The 21,931-nt window shown below is 45.0% G+C and overlaps 1 protein-coding gene across 1 annotated transcript in view; it reads right to left on the bottom strand.

Annotated features, from left to right (window-relative positions):
* Positions 1-11,171: 11,171 nt before the first annotated feature.
* LOC143302265 (arylsulfatase J-like) overlaps positions 11,172-21,931 on the bottom strand; it is a 24,614-nt gene continuing 13,854 nt past the window's right edge. Inside the window, exons 6-10 of the mRNA XM_076616858.1 lie at positions 20,983-21,097; positions 19,218-19,452; positions 18,195-18,356; positions 15,248-15,344; positions 11,172-12,191 (exon numbers count right to left, since the gene is read on the bottom strand). Coding sequence (XP_076472973.1) covers positions 11,957-12,191; positions 15,248-15,344; positions 18,195-18,356; positions 19,218-19,452; positions 20,983-21,097 — 844 coding nt within the window. The 3' untranslated portion in view covers positions 11,172-11,956. The remainder of the gene's footprint in view (positions 12,192-15,247; positions 15,345-18,194; positions 18,357-19,217; positions 19,453-20,982; positions 21,098-21,931) is intronic.

Below are 21,931 nucleotides of genomic sequence, written 5' to 3'. Positions count from 1 at the left end.
CACACACACACACACACACACGCATACGATGTTCGTCCTTCGGATTCGAAGATGACCATTTTTTCAAAAATCAGATGGAAGGTCGGTAGCTGTCGGTCCGGAGGTGACTGATGAGGCCAAACCGAGCCCTGAGAGCTCGCGCACATGCGGGACACAAGTGAGTGGGTGCTGTCGTGGCAGTGGATGCTGCTCGGGCCTCGCGCACAGCACGCTTTCGTTGCGCCTCGGTGATGCGCCTGGTTTCAGCTGCACGGGCTTCTGTGATCTTGCTACGCCATGCTGGGGGGGGTCCAGAGCAAGCGTCTCCCACGTGTTGATGTTGACGCCCAGGGGCAGTCTTTGTAGTGTTTCTCCTGACCTCCAATTGAGCGCTTGCCCTGACACAGTTCTCTACACAGCAGCTGATTAGACAGTCGACTGTCTGGCATTCTGACAACATGTCCAGCCCACCTGGCATGGGCTGTCTGCAGAAGGGTGTAGACGCTACAGAGCCAGCTCGTCCAAGGACTTCCTTGTCGGGGATTTTGTCCTGCCACCTGATGTGGAGTGGAGTCTGCGGAGACAGCTCAGATGGAAGCGATTGAGCTGTTTGACTGCTTCGGTCCAGTAGAGAGCGACCCCATGCCTGTGTGCAGGTTTTTGGCTGCAGCTTGCTTGTAGTGTATCCATTGAGGTGTTGCGCTGTGCAGTCTGAAGTCATGACTGGCTCTTGACTTGGAGTCAAGTGAGCGAGGGTTGCTCAGGTCGTCAGTCTCACTCTCTCTTCCCGGCCTGTCTGGACCCAGTGGCAAGACATAGTGGAGACGGCTGGAATTCGGTCAGCGTTCTGCATATCTCTCACTGCGCTCTTTTAGCATGGGGGCTGGTTCGTGCCCCCCCCCCCTCCCCACTTCCCCCGCCCCCCTCGACCCCCCCCCCCCCGCTCCCCCCCCCCCCCCCCGGCCACAAACACGCATACACAGCCAGTCAGCCAGCCACACACACACACACACACACACACACACATACATACATACATATACAAAGACACATGTACAGAAACACACACACACACACACGCACACGCACACGCGCACACGCACACGCACACGCACACACACACACACGCGCGCGCGCACACACACACACACACACACACACACACACACACACACACACACAGGGAAGGAGACAGACAGACAGACAGACAGATAGACAGATAGGGAATTTGTTTTACGATAGACATTTCACCTGGAAACATGCGTGTGTTTGACCAGAAACTATTTGTTGCCATGGTAACATGACTTAAACCCGACAGTAATTATTACACCAGATATGACCAGCTCTGGGAGGCATGTTCTCCTGGGTTATAGAATTTTGAGACATTATCATAAGAAAAAACAACCGCTAAAAATACCTGACGGTAATCATACATTTCGATGAATGTAAGCGCTTGGAAACTGAAAGGCTACGCATGTTGATGTTATATGTTCGCAGCATTTTGAATCAAATTAAGGACTAGAAACGTTTTTCAAAAGGATCTTTTTTTTTTTTTTTAAGTCTCCCGAATATGTCAAAACCTTTCATCAGTCATGACATTTTATTAAAAGACTTCGCTGCAGACTGTTCTGATTTTTTGGCCAGTCATTCCACATGACGTGGTGCTTCTCAATGTCAGTGAACTTTGTGCAGTGGTCATCAGTATTCCCCCCCACACCCACACCCTTTCTTCGTGGGCGAAACACAGGCGTTACAGAACACGGCTTGCTGCTGTGTGTACTATGTTGTTGCTAAGTGTGTACAATGTATGTATGGTAGGTAGCACCAGGTGTTCCGTGCCGTGGCATGCTGATTGTTTAGTACACAGCCCGTGTCTTTTATGGGCACATAAGCAAGCAGAATATAACAAAGGATGAAACCGATCACAAATTTTGATAGAAATAGACAAAGCAACAAATAAATAAATAAATAAATAAATAAATAGACAAATAAAGCACGGAGACTGATATAACGCTCTGTTGAATGAAAGAATCAGCTTTCGGCGTGAATTGATACGTCACATGAAGGTTACCACTTGTTGTGTGCTGTGTTGGTTTTTTGTTGTTGGTTTTTTCAACACAGAATTGTAACGTGTTTACACCACACACGTTTCCGCAAGTTTGTCTTTTGGTCTGTTATCCACGTGTTTGCTGCTGTGTCCGTGTGGGTCTGACATATCTCATGCTGTTTGGCTGTCCATGAAAAAGGCATGAATGGGTGGGGCTAGTTGAATTTGGTGTAAAGATGAACGTTATATCCATTACATGTTTTGATTTTTAACGAGCGTGTCGTCAATGCTATCAACATTGTTCTGAACAAGACGGGAACGTTCAGGAAAGGCAGATAAGGATAGGGTTGTCCGTGTTCTTTTCCAACGAGGGACAGAAAATAATAATAATAATAATAATAATAATAATAATAATAATAATAATAATAATAATAATAATAATGGATACTTATATAGCACACTATCCAGAAATCTGCTCTAGGTGCTTTACAAAAACGCTTTTGTTAACATAAAACATTATATCTATGTTACATACACACACCAAAATGTGACTACACACACACACACACACACACACACACACACACACACACACACACACACGCACGCACGCACACACCCAAACACACACACACTGCATACATACATTTTAACATACATGTGTACCTAAGGGCTACCCTAACACATACGCACACATAGGCAGGAACAAACTTACATAAACACACGCACACACAATACACATTCATATACATGCATGTAGTTATGTACACATACATATGTATACACACATAGTCAAGCATAGCTAACGCAAAGGAAGTGGACCTGCCACAATTGAACTTATTGCTGAGGGAAAAGGTGAGTTTTGAGACGAGATTTAAAAGATGCGAGGGAATCAGAATAACGGAGGTTATCAGGGAGCTTGTTCCACGTCTTTGGAAACAACACCAACAGCAGGTCAATGTTGTAACGTTCTTGTTGTTGCAGTGAAGGAGGAACAGTCTACAGAGGAAGCGAACGGAGGCAGTGCCAACACCACTTCCGTCAGCCTCGCCCCAACCTCCACACCATAACTTTCTCCCAGTGCCGCTTCAAGTGTTTGTGTGTGCATAGTGTCTGTCTTTCCATTTAGATGTTATTACATAACTGTGTCAATCACATTGATTTAGGTTGTGTTCTGATCTTTTTTTCTCTTCTCCAAATCCAGTATATTAAAAAAAAAAAAAAAAAGGTTATCTTTAAAAGAACAAAATTAAAATGACCAAAATAAACTAAGGTTTATCGCATAGCGTAGTTGTGATCCACACAAATTTTATTTTGAAAAGTAATGTAGTGTCTTAAACTACAAAACCCTGGGGAGCTTACAGTCTTTGCCAGCTTCCATGCTGAACTGATGCGGGGGTGGGGGGGGGGGACCCACAGAAAATGTTCTGTTTTTCCTTGAAATTGCGTGTGGACATATCAGGAAATTCTGTATGAGTTAGTTCCCTTCCCTCGCGGTTTATGCTGATACAGAGCCGTATTGTAAATCTAAGTTGTGATCTGTACATTTGTCCATTCCTATTGCATTGTACCAGACTGATGATTACATTTGGCCTTTTATATCATTTTATTTTCCCCCCATTTGTATTATCCCCCCTTTTGTTTCTTCTTTTTAAATGATCCTCGCTCTTCCTCTGTGGCCGTCATCCTGTTATTGTCATGTTTCCCTTGTTTCTCTAGGACTCAAAAGAGTTAATGGGAATAAACAAACTCTGAAACTCTGATAATTATTGGAACGTGCAAAATGTTTTAAAGAGACGAACATTTCACCCTGCTTCCTGACCCTGGTTCTGACAGATGATGATTTTATTCAAGGGAAGCAATATCACAGTACTGTCCCTTTCCACCAGGTTGGGGTTGAGTGAAGCCCTCTTTTGAACATCACTCAGTGTGTGAAGTGGGTGAAGAGGGGACCGGGGGGACAGCTGAAAAGGGGTGTGGGTTGGTTGGTTGGTTGGGGAAAGGGTGTGTGTGTGTGTGTGTGTGTGTGTGTGTGTGAAGGGGCAGTGAGGGAGGGGGTAGGGGTGGAGGTCGAACAAGACAGGATGCACATTGACCACTGACTTATGATACATGTTGGGAGGGAGAAAGTGGGATGGAGGAGCAAGTTCGTTTACCAGCCATCTAGACATCTACGCCGTAGTCTTGTGGACCGTTGGGGCGCCACAGGTGATCTGGCAACCAGCATCCTCCAATCCTCTCGGTTTTCTGACCTCCTGACTGTATCGCTCAACCTCAAGCCCGTCCATTCTGGGATGTTGTCCTCCCATCTCTTCCTCTGTCTGCCTCTCCTTCTCCCCCCTTGCACTGTGCCCTGCAGGAATGTCTTGGCAAGCCCTGATGATCTCGTTTGCAATGAAGTATAAAACAACAACAACAACAACTACAACTACTTCTTCTGCGTTCGTGGGCTGCAACTCCCACGTTCACTCGTATATACACGAGTGGGCTTTTACGTGTATGACCGTTTTTACCCCGCCATGTAGGCAGCCATACTCCTCTTTCGGGGAACAACAACAACAACAACAAGTTATATGATTGGCGTGATCAGCACTAAATGGATCATATCAAATCTGATTGGTTTTGATGTTAAAGACAGCATTTAATAATCACATGGGGTCTTTCTGCACCCATTACAGGAAAACTTCTTCTTCTTCTTCTTCTACGTTCGTGGGCTGCAACTCCCACGTTCACTCGTATGCACACGAGTGGGCTTTTACGTGTATGACCGTTTTTACCCCGTCATGTAGGCAGCCATACTCCGCTTTCGGGGGGGTGCATGCTGGATATGTTCTTGTTTCCATAACCCACCGAACGCTGACATGGATTACAGGATCTTTAACGTGCGTATTTGATCTTCTGCTTGCATATACACACGAAGGGGATTCAGGCACTAGCAGGTCTGCACATACGTTGACCTGGGAGATCGGAAACGTCTCCACTCTTTACCCACCGGGCGCCGTCACCGTGATTCGAACCCGGGACCCTCAGATTGAAAGTCCAACGCTTTAACCACTCGGCTGTTGCGCCCGTCGCATACTTTGATCTCAGGTCCACAGATTAGAAGAAAGAAAGAAAGAAAGAAAGAAACACAATTGTGTGTTTACTAGGTTTTAATGTAACTGTCATGCAAGTATAAAAATAAAATGTAATAATCTTTTCACGTGTAGTTCCGGGCCTAATTGTTCGCTAATATTTGAATTTGTATTTCTTTTTATCACAACAGATTTCTCTGTGTGAAATTCGAGCTGCTCTCTCCAGGGAGAGCGCGTCGCTACAATACAGGGCCACCCCTTTTTTTCTTTTTTTCCTGCGTGCAGTTTTATTTGTTTATCCTATCCTATACTCACGCACACACTCAAACAAACTCACGCACATACACAACCTCTCTCTCTCACACAAAAGGTGGCAGAATGGTTAAGACGCTCAGCTGCCAATACAGAGAGTCCGTGAGGGTGTGGGTTCGAATCCCGCTCTCGCCCTTTCTCCTAAGTTTGACTGGAAAATCAAACTGAGCGTCTAGTCTTTCGGATGAGACGATAAACCGAGGTCCCGTGTGCAGCACGCACTTGGCGCACTGAAAAAGAACCCATGGCAACGAGAGTGTTGTCCTCTGGCGAAATTACGTAAAATGAAATCCACTTTCATAGGTACACAAATATGTAAGCATGCACTCAAGGCCTGACTAAGCGCGTTGGGTTATGCTGCTGGTCAGGCATCTGCTCAACAGATGTGGAGTAGCGTGTATGGATTTGTCCGAACGCAGTGACGCCTCCTTGAGAAAGTGAAACTGAAACTATCCTATTGAAGTGGAATTTTCTGCAGAATTTTGCCAGGAACAACCCTTTTGTTGCCGTGGGTTCTTTTACGTGCGCTAAGTGCGTGCTGCAAACGGGACCTCGATTTATCGTCTTATCCGAATGACTGGCGTCCAGACCATCACCCGAGGTCTAGTGGATGATTCGAACCAGCGCGCTCAGATTCTCTCGCTTTCTAGGATGACGCGTTACTTCTAGGCCATCACTCCACACTAGCTAACCAGATGAATTGTGACCCTTTAGGTTATGGTGAAAACGTGTCCTCTAAAATAATAGTCACTGTTTTCCCGTCACGAGACAGGATGGCCATGCCCTTCATGCCAGCAGGGCCTCGATCAGATTCTGTGATAGACAGCTTGCTTCTTCCTAGAATACTCTGATCTGATCTCAACTAGAAGTGAATGACACTGAAGAAATAAAACAAAAAGAACCGTGTCTGTGTGTGTGTGGGTGTTATGTGTGAAAGTCAGCAGGAAAAATGACAGTGTGTGTACAGCAGTGCACCCGCACATTCCATAAGGACTGCACTGTACTAGACACACGAAGAAGCAATCGCGCGCGCGCACACACACCCACAAAACAAAAAAAACTCACGCACACACTCAAACAAACTCACGCACATACACAACCTCTCTCTCTCACACAAAAACGCACAAAACTCATGACCACACACAAACTCACGCATACACTTCTTTTTTTTTTCTCCCCCCCCCCTCCCCTCCCCTCCCTCCCTCCCTCCCTCCTTCCTCCCGCCAGTGCGCCCAATGTGTGCTGTACACGGGACCTCGGTAAACACCTTCCCATCCGAATGTCTGGACGTTCAGTTTTTTGGTTTGTTTTTAAATTTTCCTAGTCAAGCATGGGAAAAAGGGCGATAATGGGAATCGAGCACGCACGCACACACACACACACACACACACACAACTGACCTGCAATCATGGAAGCTTTTTCACAGGCACAAACACACACAGGCATGGAAGGGATGCATACGCACACACGCAGAGAGAGAGAGAGAGAGAGAGAGACGGTGGGGGGCGGGGGGGGGGGGAAGAGATGAAGGGGGAAGTACTTATTTCCCCTGTGTGCGATCTATCGACATACAACCCTTAAAATCAAGTTGTTCGTGGCTGTGGTTTTTATCCACAGGTTCGTGATTGGCTCAAGACAACCTTAAAAAAAAAAAAAAAAAAAAAAAAAAAAAACAACGCCGGGCTGGTCCTTATACCAGTCATTTGACACACAGCAGCAGTGACAGAAGAAATGTGCAAAGACAAATAAGCTTTTAATTCAGGACTGGCATAACCTTATCCCGATAAGCTGCACATAATACGCAGACAACACCAAACAAATTCATGGTTGCCTCGATGTGTTTTTGATTTGTGATGAATAAACAAATGGCCAAGAGAACAAATGATTAACAAATAGTAAAGAGTGATAACTCTCTTCATTCACAAGGTAAACAACTTCAAGTTCAGGTTCTTTTGACCAAAAAAAAAAAAGTGTCTCAAAATTAGAACGCGCTAACGTGTGGAACTTTTATTTTGCCATTTGTACTAGGCTCACAAGGACTCTTGGTTTGGAATAATACACAGAAAGATTCAGCTTCAAGCATGAAACGAGAGCTACGGGGCAGTGTGTGTGTGTGTGTGTGTGTGTGTGTATGTGTGTGTGTGTGTGTGTGTGTGTGTGTGTGTGTGTGTGTGTGTGTGTGTGTGTGTGAAGAGAGAGAGAGAGAGAGAGAGAGAGAGAGAGAGAGAGAGAGGTTCACGTGGCAGACTGAACGAAAAACAGCTGGTTGTCTCCCTTGTACCACTCAACGGACACTTGCCTGGTTTGTCTGGCTTGTGTTTGGAGTATTACCTCTGTATGTGTCTGTGTGCAGGGGGGTGGGGGATAAATATGTGTACGCAACTGATTTTTGCCCATGACCTTCAGGGCTCAATCAATAGATCTGTGAAGTCCACTCGTCGTATTGATTTTAGTATTTTCCGAAAAAGACCACTTGGGCGAATGAACATAGTGAAAGCCCTGTACACTGAGAGTAAAACACACAAGCTTTCTTTATGTATTGAGTATAATTTCAAAATGTCATATTTAAGATGAGAAAGATCAGTTTAAAGCAAATTAAGTCCCTTAGCATTAATTACAGATTAATTTCCCTTTTTTACCCCTCCTGCACCAAAACGTTTGCAAATAAATATAACTTCCATGCTTAGCAAAAGAAGTTCCTGTTTGAACAAAAAATGATAATAATGACTGCTTTAGCAAAAGAAGTTCCTGTTTGAACAAAAAATGATAATAATGACTGCTCTTGTTATTGTGTCAGAATATCAGACCAAAGTGCCAAGTTTAGAGAATACAAAAAATATAAATATAACGTTAAATGCAGTTTGCATATAATTATGGCTTTTTTAAAAAAAAAAAAAATTGTGCCCCTCCCAGAGGTGCAATATTGTTTTAACAATATGACTGAAAGAACTGAATTTTTCCTATTTTTATACCTAATTTGGTATCAACTGACAAAGTATTTGCAGAGAAAATGTCAATGTTAAAGTTTACCACGAACACACACACACACAGACAACCGAACACCGGGTTAAAACAGAGACTCACTTTGTTTACACAAGTGAGTCAAAAATCCCGGTGATTCCTGTCTGCGCATGCTCTCAGTTTCACTTCTCATCGCACCACAGGGGGGGCTTGGAGGGGGAGGGGCTTGGCGGGGGCTGGGGGGCGAATATGAGACACTGATCAAGATTAAGATTGAGATAGTTTATTCATGACTCCATAGCCCCTCAGAAGGGGGTGTACATGAACATGACAAAAAAACGTTTTCAGGTTATTATGTTACATATGAACTTCGTTCTTTCAAATGCTTTTTTTTTTTTTTTTTTTTTTTGCTAGAGATAAATAGTCAACTGCTCTTCAGTGCTTTTATTTGTTGATGACAAATACACGGCCTAAACACACAAACACACACACACACAGACATTGCTCAAAGCAACTCATTCATGTTATCACATTATTCGTATGTCCGTGATGTCTTCAGTTCCTCAAATCAAGTCATTTTATACAGGTTTAGTTCAACACGACAACAGTCGTATGGTTTGATGGCTTTGTTGTTGATCATTCTCAGTTCATATTGCCATTTCGTACGTATGAATATACTTTGTCAGGTCAGGGACATATCCCTTGCTACTGGTACCATGTAACACAGTACTACCTGCCGCATGTGAAGTCTCCCAACGACGGACCAGGCGGAGGAGGAAACTTTTCCCAACAGCTGTGAAGGCGAAAGAGGATGACCAAAGGGCAGGGGGAGCTCTTATCCTTGGCTGGAAGTCCTCCTAGGAGACGGAACTCCGAAGAAAAAACCTGCACCTGCCGAGGCCGTCCTATACACGTGGCAGTATCTGCACCTGTGGGACTGTGAGAGAGTGGGGAAGGGAATGCACAACTCCTCTTCACTAAAAATAATCACCTGTGCTGGTCAGGTTCGCTTCCTGGGAAACTGATGCCCTTGACCGCTGTCGCTGGAGGATGCTGTGCTCTAGTGGCATAAAGACGTTTGAAAACAAGAGAACGTTGGCCATTAAGGAGAAGCGTGAGCGAAGGAAGCAGGGCTCAACTTCTAAACACGTTTTCCCTTGCAACACCTGTGGGAAGTGTTGTGCATCCAGAATCGGCCTCCTCACCCACATGAGGACACACACCAACAGATGAGCCTGCCTGCCCAGTTATCCGTCGGTCCGACGGGAGACTCCATCATATGCATTGCACTTACATTTTTCAAGACCATGAATACAATGCCAATGCATAATGACTGACGAACGATAGTGTGTATACGTGTGGCACCGTGGCAGAGTTTGCCAGGCGTTGGACTTGTGTATTATATTATATTACTCTTTTTGTCACACCAGATTTGTCTGTGTGAAATTCGGGCTGCTCTCCCCAGGGAGAACGCGTCACTACACTGACAGCGCCACCTTTTTTTTCCTGTCTGCAGTTTCATTTGTTTTCTAACCGTGGTGGAATTTTTCTACAGAATTTCGCCAGGGACAACCATTTTGTTGCCGTGGGTTCTTTAAGTGCGCTAAATGCATGTTGGAAATGGGACCTCGGTTTCTCGTCTCATTCGAATGACTAGCGTCCAGACCGCCACTCAAGGTCTAGTGGCGGGGCGGGGGGTGGAGTGGAGGGGGGCGGTGGAGGGGTTTGGGGCGGGGGGGGGGGGGGGGAGAAAATACTGGCGACTTGCCGGGATTCGAACCAGTGCACTCAGATTCTCTCGCTTCCTAGACGGACGCGTTAACCTCTTGGCCATCAACTCCAGTGATCCAGTGTTTCACCAGTGATCGGAGTTGGAGGCCCGATTCGGCATGGCGTTGCGTCCTTCGGAGAGGCACGTCTCTCCAACCCGACGGGCTGGAAAAGGTTAAAGCGGCAGAAGAACAGGGCTCGCCCTCCCATGCCCAGCTCTAGACACTGGTGGATGTCAATTCAAATCCTCCATGCCGGTAAAGGGTTCTGGTACGTGCAATCTTTTGTTGTTGTTGTCTCGTTCGTCATTTATCAGATGGATTCCCCCGTCTCCTCGACGAAGACGGCAGTACGTCGCAGGTCCTCCAGTTCTCCGTAGAGCTTCCGGGCCGCTGGGATTGGGTCGGGCCAGGTTTTCTTTCGAAGCGCTTTGTGAAGAATGAGACGAGAAACCGAGGTTCCGTGTCCAGCATGCATTTAGCGCACGTAAAAGAACCCACGGCAACAAAAGAGATGTCCATTGCGAATTTTTTAAAATTTTAGTGTGTGCGTGTGTGTGTGCGTGTGTGTCCGATTATGAAAGAGAGAGAGAGAGAGAGAGAGAGAGAGAGAGAGAGAGAGACAGAGACAGAGACAGAGACAGAGAGAGAGAATGACAATGACAGTGCTTTTAACGTCCATTCAGTTTTGAAGCCCTTCGGAGACGGGGGCATTACAAACGATCGTGAGCACAATTCTATATAATGGCACACGCACACACACACACACACACACACACACACACACACACACACACACAGAGCCATCAGTCAGACTGAGAGACAGATAAACAGAAAGACACATCAGCTGTACCAACAGAATATTTGTCTCTCCCACATTTTCCTGGCATGGAGTTGATTAAGGAAACAGCTGTCAGATTGTGTCTGTTGTAAAACCACAAAGTCATCGATCTCAGCGTTCGTTTTTGAAAGAGAACAACAACAACAACAAGCAAATCAGATGCACATTTTCCATGCTTCAGAAGAATGTTTCTTTTTTATTTATTTATTATTATTGTCATATTCAGAATTAAGACTACATCAACAAAGGAGGTGCAAGCGCTTGAAACAAAAGCTTTCTTCAGATAAATCAAACTCATGGAGGAGAACAGACAGTAGAAGGACAGAAGTGTAACTCCATTACAAGGTTTTGTGAATAGTTTGGTCGAAGCATTTTTCTTTGCTTTGGTAATGTGTTTCTTAATATTCATGTTATTTTTGCAAAAAAAAAAGTCTGTGTCTGTGATTATGTGCATCGTATTGCATTGTATTGCATTGTATTGTATTGTATTGCATCGTATTGCATTGCATTGTATTGCATCGTATTGCATTGTATTGCATCGTATTGCATAGTATTGTATTGTATTGCATTGCATTGCATTGTATTGCATCGTATACAGAAGAAGCAGAAGCAGAAGAAGGATAATAAGAAGATTGATTGAATCTTTAATGGGTAAATAATTAGGCACAGTAAAGGCCTTTTTACAATTCTTCCCATTTAACGACACAAAACATACATAAAGAGAAGAAGCAGAAAAAAGCAGAAGCAGAAGAAGAAGCAGCAGAAGCAGAAGACGGGAATGATTCTAAAGTCAATCGCAAGACAAAAACAAAAAAAAAAAAAAAAAAAAAAAAAGGTTCCAAGCGGTCAGTCCTTGAAGAGGGAAGCAGCCGTCAACAAAGCACATGTCCTTCCGCACCCTGTTGGGGACACTGGGCGCGCGTAGCACGGGGCGATACCTGTCAGCCTGTGGAGTCACCGTTATTTCCGCTGTTCAGGGTCTCTCACCCAAGCAGCACCACCCGGGGGAATTGGCATCGGAGTAGTACTTGCTGTTGCCCAGGGGGTTCTTGGGCACTTCGTCAGGGAAGGGGATGACGTTGGGCGTCTCAGTGTCTATCAGAAGCCGAAGCTTCTTCAGGTACCTCTTGAGGGTATCGTTGTGTCTGGCCAGGTCTATCAGGTTGTTCCTCTCTCCGGGGTCCTCCCGCACGTTGAAAAGCCCCTCGCTGGATGAAAAGACAGCGGGGGAGTGAGCTTGAAAGTGGGGTGTGGTTGGTTGTTGGTGCTTGTCTGCCCGTTCATGTGTTTTTCTTCTCCAACTATTCCTGAGTAATTAATTATTCAGGCTTGAATTCCCTCCAAATATCTACAAGCTGAAGATCTGTCATCATGATAATTATCTCCAACTTTTTTTCTTTCTTTTTTCTCCTGTGCTCTTTGGTTGTCAATGTTCTTATAAGAATCTAATCTGGGATCAATGACCAAATTCAGTCTCCTGCCATAATGACATTTGCGGTTTTCGTGAGCACCTTCTGGATCTCCGGCACTCACCAGCTCTGTCCTCTTTCAAAAGAAAGCTGAAAAACCCACCTGCCTTTGGATGAAACGAAGCACACGTATGTGTCTCCTCCCACTCTTTATCCTCCGACCCCCTCTCCATTTGAGTAGCCCTAGGGTATGTGTGTGCTTGTGGGTCGGTGTTTGTTGTGTGTGTGTGTGTGTGTGTGTAGGGGAGGGGGTGGCGGGGAAGGGGAGGAGGAGGGGGGTATTTTGTGCCCTTTTGTCTACGATTATTCACATAATTATATATATATATATATTTGTAGTATTGTATTGGTGGATACACTTTTTCTTCTTTTTGACTCACTTGTGTAAACAAAGTGAGTCTATGTTTTTTACCCGGTGTTCGGTTGTCTCTGCGTGTGTGTGTGTGTGTGTGTGTGTGTGTCTGTGTGTCCGTGGTAAACTTTAACATTGACATTTTCTCTGCAAATACTTTGTCAGTTGACACCAAATTTGGCATAAAAATAGGAAAAAATCAGTTCTTTCCAGTCATCTAGTTTAAAACAATATTGCAACTCTGGGATGGGCACAAAATAATTAAAAAAGAAGCCAAATTATATGCAAACTGAATTCACTGTTATAATTATATTTTTTTATTCTCTAAACTTGGCACTTTGATCTGATATTCTGACACAACAACAAGAGCGGTCATTTTTATAATTTTTTGTTCAAACAGGAACTTCTTTTGCTAAGCATGGAAGTTATATTTATTTTGCATGTCTTTGGTGCAGATAGTAAAAAAGGGAAATTAATCTGTAATTAATGCTAGGGGGCTTAATATGCTTTAAACTGATCTTTCTCATCTTAAACATTACATTTTGAAATTATACTTAATGCATAAAAAGCTTGTGTGTTTTACTCTCAGTGTACAGGGCTTTCACTATGTTCATTCACCCAAGAGGTCTTTTTCGGAAAATACTAAAATCAATACGACGAGTGGACATTATAGATCTATTGACTGAGCCCTGAAGGTCGTGGGCAAAAATCAATTGTGTACACATATTTATACGTATTCAAAGCACGTGCTCATATTCTTCGCGAACGCGAACGACGCCATTTTGTTTCAAGTTGTTGACCTGCCCGTTCAATCCTATATTCAATCGACAATACACGATTACATGTGATGGAAAGTTGGAGAAGGAGACCGTTAAATATTTATTCAGAGAAAGATTTGTGAACGCGTCACTTACTGGATGCCCCAAGCTGCCATAAAAATATCCACAGAATCAGTCGGAATTCACAGTGAAAAATAATAAACCATTAGAGTTAATTCCCTTGAATTGATGAAACGTAAAAATTTCCAGTCTTGACTTTTCTCAAAATAAAGTCCTTTTCACTTCTTACGACGTTTAGAAGTACTTGTACTTGGCTCTACATGTTATTAGTTTAACAAAATACTCAATTTTCATTTCAACTTTAAAACTATAAAACTAGAATGAACAGAAAAGAGAAATTGAATCGACCGTGTCAACGGGGTGTAACTAAACTTGTACATCAATCTAGATCCAGAGAAAACGGCTAAATGTTGCAGTGTGATTGCGGCGATAGCCACGTCTCCTTTACCGAAGACTTACAAAGAATTTTTAATTGCCCTTAAAGATTTTTTGAATGCCCAAGATACAACAGAATAATATGATTTAAACAGCGTTCTCACTGCGAATACCGCAATCAATTTATCGCCCTTTAAAAAGCATGTTTAAATATTATATTTTTGAACGTCAGTAAAGGAGACACGATTGTGTAATGGGTAAGACAGTTTCTTCTAACTCGAACACGCGAAGTTCGAATCTGCCGTTAAGACTTTTTTCTTTTCTTTTCTTCTTTTAACCCGAAGCTTTATAATTTTATAAGCATTTTAACGATTATATATATATATATATATATATATATATATTAAAGTGCATCACAAGTGAGTCTTAAAGGCCTTGCCTCTCTTGTATTTTTATACTTCTATGTCCTCATGTGCTCTTATGTGGTATAAAATACTATAATGCACTGTTGTATATGTACTGATTTATGTGAGGCGCAAAGAGCCCAATTATGGAGAGTTTGCGCCATATGAATACTTTTTTCTTTTCTTTTTTTTTGTGGAGGGGGTGGGGGGTTCCCCTTCTCCTTTATCCCCCCCCCTCTGTTTCTCTTTGTCTTTCTGTATCTCTGTCTCTGTCTCTCTGTCTCTTTCTCTCTGTAGCTCTCTCTCCCTTTCTCTCTGTCTCTGTTTCACTGTATCTCCCTCTCTCTCCCCTCTCTTTCTCTCTCTCCCTCTCTCTGTGTCTCTTTCTCTCTGTATCTCACTCTCTCTACCTTTCTCTCTGTCTCTGTCTCTGTCTCTCTCTGTCTCACCGTCTCTGCCCCCCTCTCTCTCTCCCCCTCTCTCTCTCCCTCCCTCTCTCTCTCCCTCCCCCTCTCTCTATCTCCCTCCCCCTCGCTCTCTCTCCCTCTCTCCCCCCCTCTCTCTCTACCTACCCCCTCTCTCTATCTCCCTCCCCCTCGCTCTCTCTCCCTCTCTCTCTCCCGCTCTCTCTCCCTCTCTCTCTCTCTCTCTTTCTCCCTCTCTCTCTCTCTCCCTCCTCCCTCTCTCTCTCCCTCCCCTTCGCCCTCTCTCTCCCTCTTATCCTCTCTCCCTCTCTCTGCATCTCCCTCCCTCTCTGTCTCTCTCTCTCCCTCTCTCTCTCTCTCTATCTCTCTCTCTCTCCCCCCTCCCCCCCGGAAAACTTACTCAGGATAGATGCCCTCCACCGATGTAGCGGTTCCGTTCAGCAACATGTCCGGGGGCGCGGGTGCCGCGGACAGCCTCTTGGAGTGCGCTGGGTGACCTGCGCCCAGGAATCACCGATCAGTACCACAATGATGAATGATTGAATGATGCTGATGCTGCTGCTGCTGCTGCTGCTGATGATGATGATGATGCTGCTGATGATGATGAAATGATGGGGATACTTTCTCTAGCGCCTCTTCTATCCTCCTTCTCAGAGACCAAGCCTTAAAGCGCTCGCTTTACAATCACGGTGTCGGTTATTTGCCACAAGAGGCTGCCTTACATGAGTGGGAGCCGACTGACGACTTTGGCGCTCATCATTCGTTTCTTGTGTCGTTGAATCAGATTTCAGGCATGCACATATACGCACTCAGACAGACATGTAACATTTTACGTGTATCACTGTTGTTGTTGTTTTTTTTTTTGTTGTTGTTGTTTGTTTGTTTGTAAATCCCCGCCATGTGATCAGCCATACTCCGTTTTCGGTGGTGTGCATGCTGGGTATGTTCTTGTTTCGATAACCCACCGAACGCTGGCATGGATTACAGGGTCTTACACGTGTGTATCTGATCTTCTACGTGCGTATACACACGAAAGGGTTTCAGGCACTAGCAGGTCTGCACATATGTTGACCTGGGGGATTGGGAATAAAAAAAATCGACTCTTTACAAACTAGGCACCGTTACCGATATTCGAGCCCAGAACCTTCAGATCGAAAGTCCAACCCTTTAACCACTCGGCAGTTGCGCCCGTTGACATGATCTGCACCAGCAATCATCAATCAAGAATCAATCAGCAATCAACAATCATGAAACAATGTTGCATGACTTGCAACAGCAATCAACAATCACCAATCAATGCATGACTTGCAACAGCAATCAGCAATCAACAATCAAAAAAAATTATTACTACGTGACATGCAACAGCAATCAGCAATCATCAATCAAGGGGGTACACGAACTGTACCATCAGTAATCAACAAATAACAATCAGTGATATTCATATTACCCCTAGACCAAGGTCATTTGCCTGAGAGCCAAGGTGGATTCCGGAAAGAGCGCGGAACCACCGACATGGTGTTTGCTGCAAGAGAAATGTCAGGAGCAAAATGCTGATCTGTTCTCCACCTATGTCGACCTCACTAAGGCCTTCGACACCGTGAGTAGAGAGGGACTGTGGAAGATCATGGCCAAGTACGGATGCCCTCGGAAATTTATTTCCGTGGTCAGCCAATTCCATGAAGGCATGCAGGCTCGAGTCCAGGACAATGGCGAAACATCTGCTCCTTTTGCTGTCACAAATGGTGTCAAGCAAGGCCGCGTCCTGGCTCCAACGCTGTTCAGCCTCATGTTCTCTGCAGTGCTTACTGATGCCTTCAGAGATGGCGATGTTGGAATCGGCCTAAAGTACCGAACAGATGGCAAGTTGTTTAACCTCAGAAGGCTTCAAGCAAAAACGAAGGTCATGACAGACATCATCAGAGACTTTTTGTTTGCTGATGATTGTGCCCTCAACGCTGGATCTGAAGCTGACATGCAACTCAGCGTCGACAAGTTCGCCACTGCCAGCAGGAACTTCGGCCTTTCCATCAGCACGAGGAAAACTGAAGTTCTCCATCAGTCAGCCCCAGGGAAACCCTACGTTGAGCCCAACATCACAGTCAACGGTCAGAGACTCAGTGCGGTGGAGCGGTTCACATACCTTGGCAGCACACTGTCACGAAATGCGACCATCGACGATGAAGTGAACGTCAGGATTGCAAGAGCAAGCGCAACTTTTGGTAGACTCAATGCAAATGTCTGGAACAGAAGAGGCATTTGTCTTGAGACCAAGCTAAAGGTCTACAGAGCAGTAGTTCTCCCCACACTACTGTACGCCTGCGAAACTTGGACAGTGTACCAACGACACGCCAAGAAGCTGAACCACTTCCACACAACATGCCTCAGGAAGCTACTGAACATCAAGTGGCAAGACAGGACCCCAGACACAGAGGTGCTCGCAAAAGCCACCCTTCCCAGCATCTTCACCATCCTGATGCAGTCCCAGATTCGCTGGGCTGGACACGTGGCGCGCATGCCAGACCATCGGCTGCCCAAAAGGCTCTTCTATGGGGAGCTGCATCAAGGGAAGAGATCACACGGAGGTCAGAAGAAGCGCTTCAGAGATACTCTGAAAGTCTCTCTGAAAGCGTTTGATATCAACCCTGACTCCTGGGAGGAATCTGCAGTGGACCGTGACAAATGGCGCGCTGCTGTGCACAAAGGCGCCAAGTTGTGCGAGGCCAACAGGACTGCTGCAGCTGTTCAGAAGAGGCAGGCCAGAAAGTCACGGGCAAACAAGCTCCCTGACAATGGTATGCCTGTCTTTGTCTGCCCCAACTGTCAGCGAACATTTCGTGCGCAGATTGGACTATTCAGCCATCTGCGCACTCACAGATAGATTCATGAGCCTCCTCCCCCCACCCCACCACCACCCTCACCCTATCCCCCAGCTGGATGACAACGATGGTCATCATCGATCTCGATGGACACACCACCACCACCACCAGTTGACAGCTTCGGGTGTGGAGAGAGAGAGAGAGGAGAGAGAGAGAGAGAGAGAGAGAGAGAGAGAGAGAGAGAGAGAGAGAGAGAGAGAGAGAAAGATTGGGCTTGGGGAGGCAGAGAGAGAGAGAGTGAAAGAGACAGAGAGAGGGGTTAAGTGTAAAGAGAGGCACAGAGAAAGAGGATGGGGGGGGGGGGGGGGAGTGACAGAGAGTGAGAGAGAGAGAGAGAGAGAGAGAGAGAGAAGAGTTCTAGACAGACAGGACAGACACAGAGATGGGGGCGGGGGTGGGTGGGGGTACGGATGGTAGAATGGGAAAAAAACAAAAAAAAAAAAAAAACACAGACTGAACCGAGTCACCAACCTCTCGTATACTTGTAATCGTCGATGCGAGCAGCAGAGCGGTTGTGTTTGGGTAGCGTGTCGATGTTGTAGATCATTGTTTTCCTTGCGGACGGTGTTTTCCCATTGATCAGTTTAAAGAACTGATCAACTGAGTCCATCTCGTGCAAGAGGGAAAAGTTACCTGTGATATATGAAGGGACACGCACTCAGACTCAAGACTCAGATGTTGTTGTTTTTGTTTTTTTTTCACAAAAAAAAGGCAGGCTATAGTCCCCATTGGAACTGGGGATGAAACACATGACTAAAACGAAAGTAAATCTTATTGATAGGTCATGTTGTCATGTTGTTAGGTCGTATCATACGCATGGAGAGAGAGAGAGAGAGAGAGAGAGAGAGAGAGAGAGAGAGAGAGAGAGAGAGAGAGAGAGAGAGAGAGAGAGAACAAGACAAGACAAGACAAGACAAGACAAGACATGACAAATTGTTTATTTCGAGGACAATAGATAAGCACTGGTGTGCATTTTTACATCCAGTCCCCACCCTGAATGCAGTCTACACTACACAATACAAAATGAAATGAAAGTATGAAAGCGTGGTGTTAGTAGAGATACATAACAGAGGAATTTTTTTTTTTAATTATTAAACACACACACACACGCACGCACGCACACACACACACACACACACACACACACACACACACACACACACACACACACACACATACCCACACATGGCATACATGGCATACAGGTACAGGCATGTTGTTAGTAAAATGCATAGGAAAAAAATGAACGAAATGAAAGAAACAAACTCTCTCTCTCTCATGTATTTTACATTTTGTTCTCTCTCTTCCTCTCCCTCCTTCCCTCCCTTCCCCGCCCTCGCCCCCCGCCTCCCCCCCCCCCCTCTCTCTCTCTCTCTCTCTCTCTCTCTCTCAGATGTGGTGTCGCGTATAATTATTATCTCGTAGATTTGTCCGAACGCAGTGACGCCTCCTTTGAGAAACTTGAAACTGAAACTGAAACTGAAACTCGCGTACCTTGGCCCGCTTTGTAGAGGGTCTTGTACCAGTCAGTGATGTGAACAAGGCCGTCATATTCTTTTCCCACCAGTTCCGGCTTTAGGCGTTTAGGGTAGACAAAGATGGTGCGCTGCCGTGTGCCCCCCTCCCAGAAGCTGCTCTTACCGCCTCTGAGGGGCCAGTTGTAGCTGCCGTCGTCAAGTGGTCCTCCGTTGTCGGAGAGATAGAGGATCAGGGTGTCGTTTTCGATGCCCTGTTATGTATGTATGTATGTATGTATGTAGGTCGATTCACAGACGCACCGGTGATTTATTATTACGTTAGGTGATTGTGTGTGTGTGTGTGTGTGTGTGTGTGTGTGTGTGTGTGTGTGTGATATCTTCCGTTTCACGTCTATTCACTAGCAGTGCTATTAGACGGAAAGAAGAGAGGTAGAGGTAGTGTGACTATTAGTGTAGCCGGAAAGGGCGTGCATGCGTGCGTGCGTGCGTGCGTGCGTGCGTGTGTGTGTGTGTGTGTGTGTGTGTGTGTGTGTGTGTGTGTGTGTGTGTTGTAAGGAGGAAGAGGAAGAGATGGTGGTGAAGAGACCGCGTGATAATATCAATGATTGTGTGTAATTCCTTGATTTGATAATATCAAAAAATGTGTAGAAACCAGACAGAAATGTTTCAATTAACTCACTCAGTACGGCCAGTCCTCTCTTCTCCTCTACACAGACCCCTCGGATGTCCAGTGGGTGTCTGAATGACCCAACCTTTAGCTTCCGTCGTCAGAATTGTGGTATTCTTTGTCAACATTCACCTCTTCAATATAAGAGCGTTCCGCTTGCAATATTTTGATGACGGTAATTGGGATGAAACGCTGTTAACGTCGTCTCTTTCGCCGTTCGTATGGAGAGAGTTAAAATATCTCCAGTTTTGTCTTATTTGATCATTATTATATATGCATTTGTTTTGCATTTTCGTTATTTCTGATGATGTTCTTTAAATATCAGGACAGGACAGGACATTGTAGAGGATGCTCGTGTTGTCCTGTTCCCTTCACGCCTGTATTATACTGAACCACTTGTTTCTTCTTCTTCTTCTGCGTTCGTGGGCTGCAACTCCCACGTTCACTCGTATATACACGAGTAGGCTTTTACGTGTATGACCGTTTTTACCCCGCCATGTAGGCAGCCATACTCCGCTTTCGAGGGTGTGCATGCTGGGTATGTACTTGTTTTCATAACCCACCGAACGCTGACATGTATTACAGGATCTTTAACGTGCGTATTTGATCTTTTGCTTGCGTATACACACTAGCGAGTCTGAAAAATCTCCACCCTTTACCCACCAGGCGCCGTCACCGAGATTCGAACCCAGGACCCTCAGATTGAAAGTCCAACGCTTTAAGCCTTCGGCTATTGCGCCCGTCGAACGACTTGTTTCAAGTAAATGCATTGTGTGTGTGTGTGCATATATGTGTGTGTATTTTATTGATTGTTTACTTATCGATTTACCAGTAATTATTACTTGGTTAGGGTTTTTTTTCGCTTTATCAAAAACTAAAGAATTTTCATATATATAAATATATATATATATATATATATATATATATATATATATATATATATATATATATAAAACACCCTTTGCAATTATGCATTATGATGTCTGATTCTGCTTTACTGATAATGTTTCCTTTGTAAAGAAAAGAACCACCATTGTTGATCGAAAAAAAAGTACATGCATTGTTTGAATGAAAAAAAGAAAAAAAAAAGAAAGAAAAAAAAAATCAAAGTGACCTTCTGTTGCAAAGTGGCTGTAATGTTTCCGATCCCCTCGTCCATAGCGGCCACCATACCACAGTGGGTTTTTCGTTTACCCGGGTGCACATGGCCACAGTGGTTATTTTCGTACCTGGAAAGATCGAGGACAGGTAGTTGTATTAATTGATCTATCTATCAAGAAAACATCCCCCCCCCCCACAAAAGTCAATATTCCAGTCTCCACCCTCCTCCCCCCCACCCCCCGCTCCCCCCTCCCCCTGCTTCTGATCTTACCTGTTATTTGCTTTCTTGTATTTGCAATGCTTTACTTTTTTGAGGCACGGTATATATCTCTCTATCGAAACACACACACACACACACACACACACACACACACACACACACACACACACACACACACACACACATATATATATATATATATATATATATATATATATATATATTCACCTTCACGTTCACCTATCCCGTAGTTTTGTGGACCGTTGGGGGGCCACAGGTGATCTGGCAACCAGCATCCTCCAATCCTCTCGGTTTTCTGACCTGACTGTATCGCTCAACCTCAAGCCCGTCCATACTGGGATGTTGTCCTCCCATCTCTTCCTCTGTCTGCCTCTCCTTCTCCCCCCTTGCACTGTGCCCTGCAGGAATGTCTTGGCAAGCCCTGATGATCTCGTGACATGGCCATACCATTTGAGCTTGCGTCTCTTGACCAAGGTCAACAGGTCTTCGTAGGGCCCAACGACTTGCCTGATTCTGTTTCGAACTTCTTCGTTCGTGATATGATCTTTGTAGGAGATGCCCAGGAGTCTTCGAAAGCATTTCATCTCAGTGGACTGTATTCTCTTTTCTATTTCAGCTGTTAAGGTCCACGATTCACATGCATACAAGAGTATTGATGTCACCAGGGTACGCATCAGTCTGATCTTTGAGCCGAGTGCAATGTTCCGGTCGTTCCAGATGT

This window comes from Babylonia areolata, chromosome 29 (assembly GCF_041734735.1).
Source record: "Babylonia areolata isolate BAREFJ2019XMU chromosome 29, ASM4173473v1, whole genome shotgun sequence".
In the NCBI taxonomy this organism is placed as follows: domain Eukaryota; kingdom Metazoa; phylum Mollusca; class Gastropoda; order Neogastropoda; family Buccinidae; genus Babylonia; species Babylonia areolata.
The sequence above is the reverse complement of the archived record's forward strand: the minus strand, read 5'-3'. Positions and strand labels throughout refer to the sequence as shown.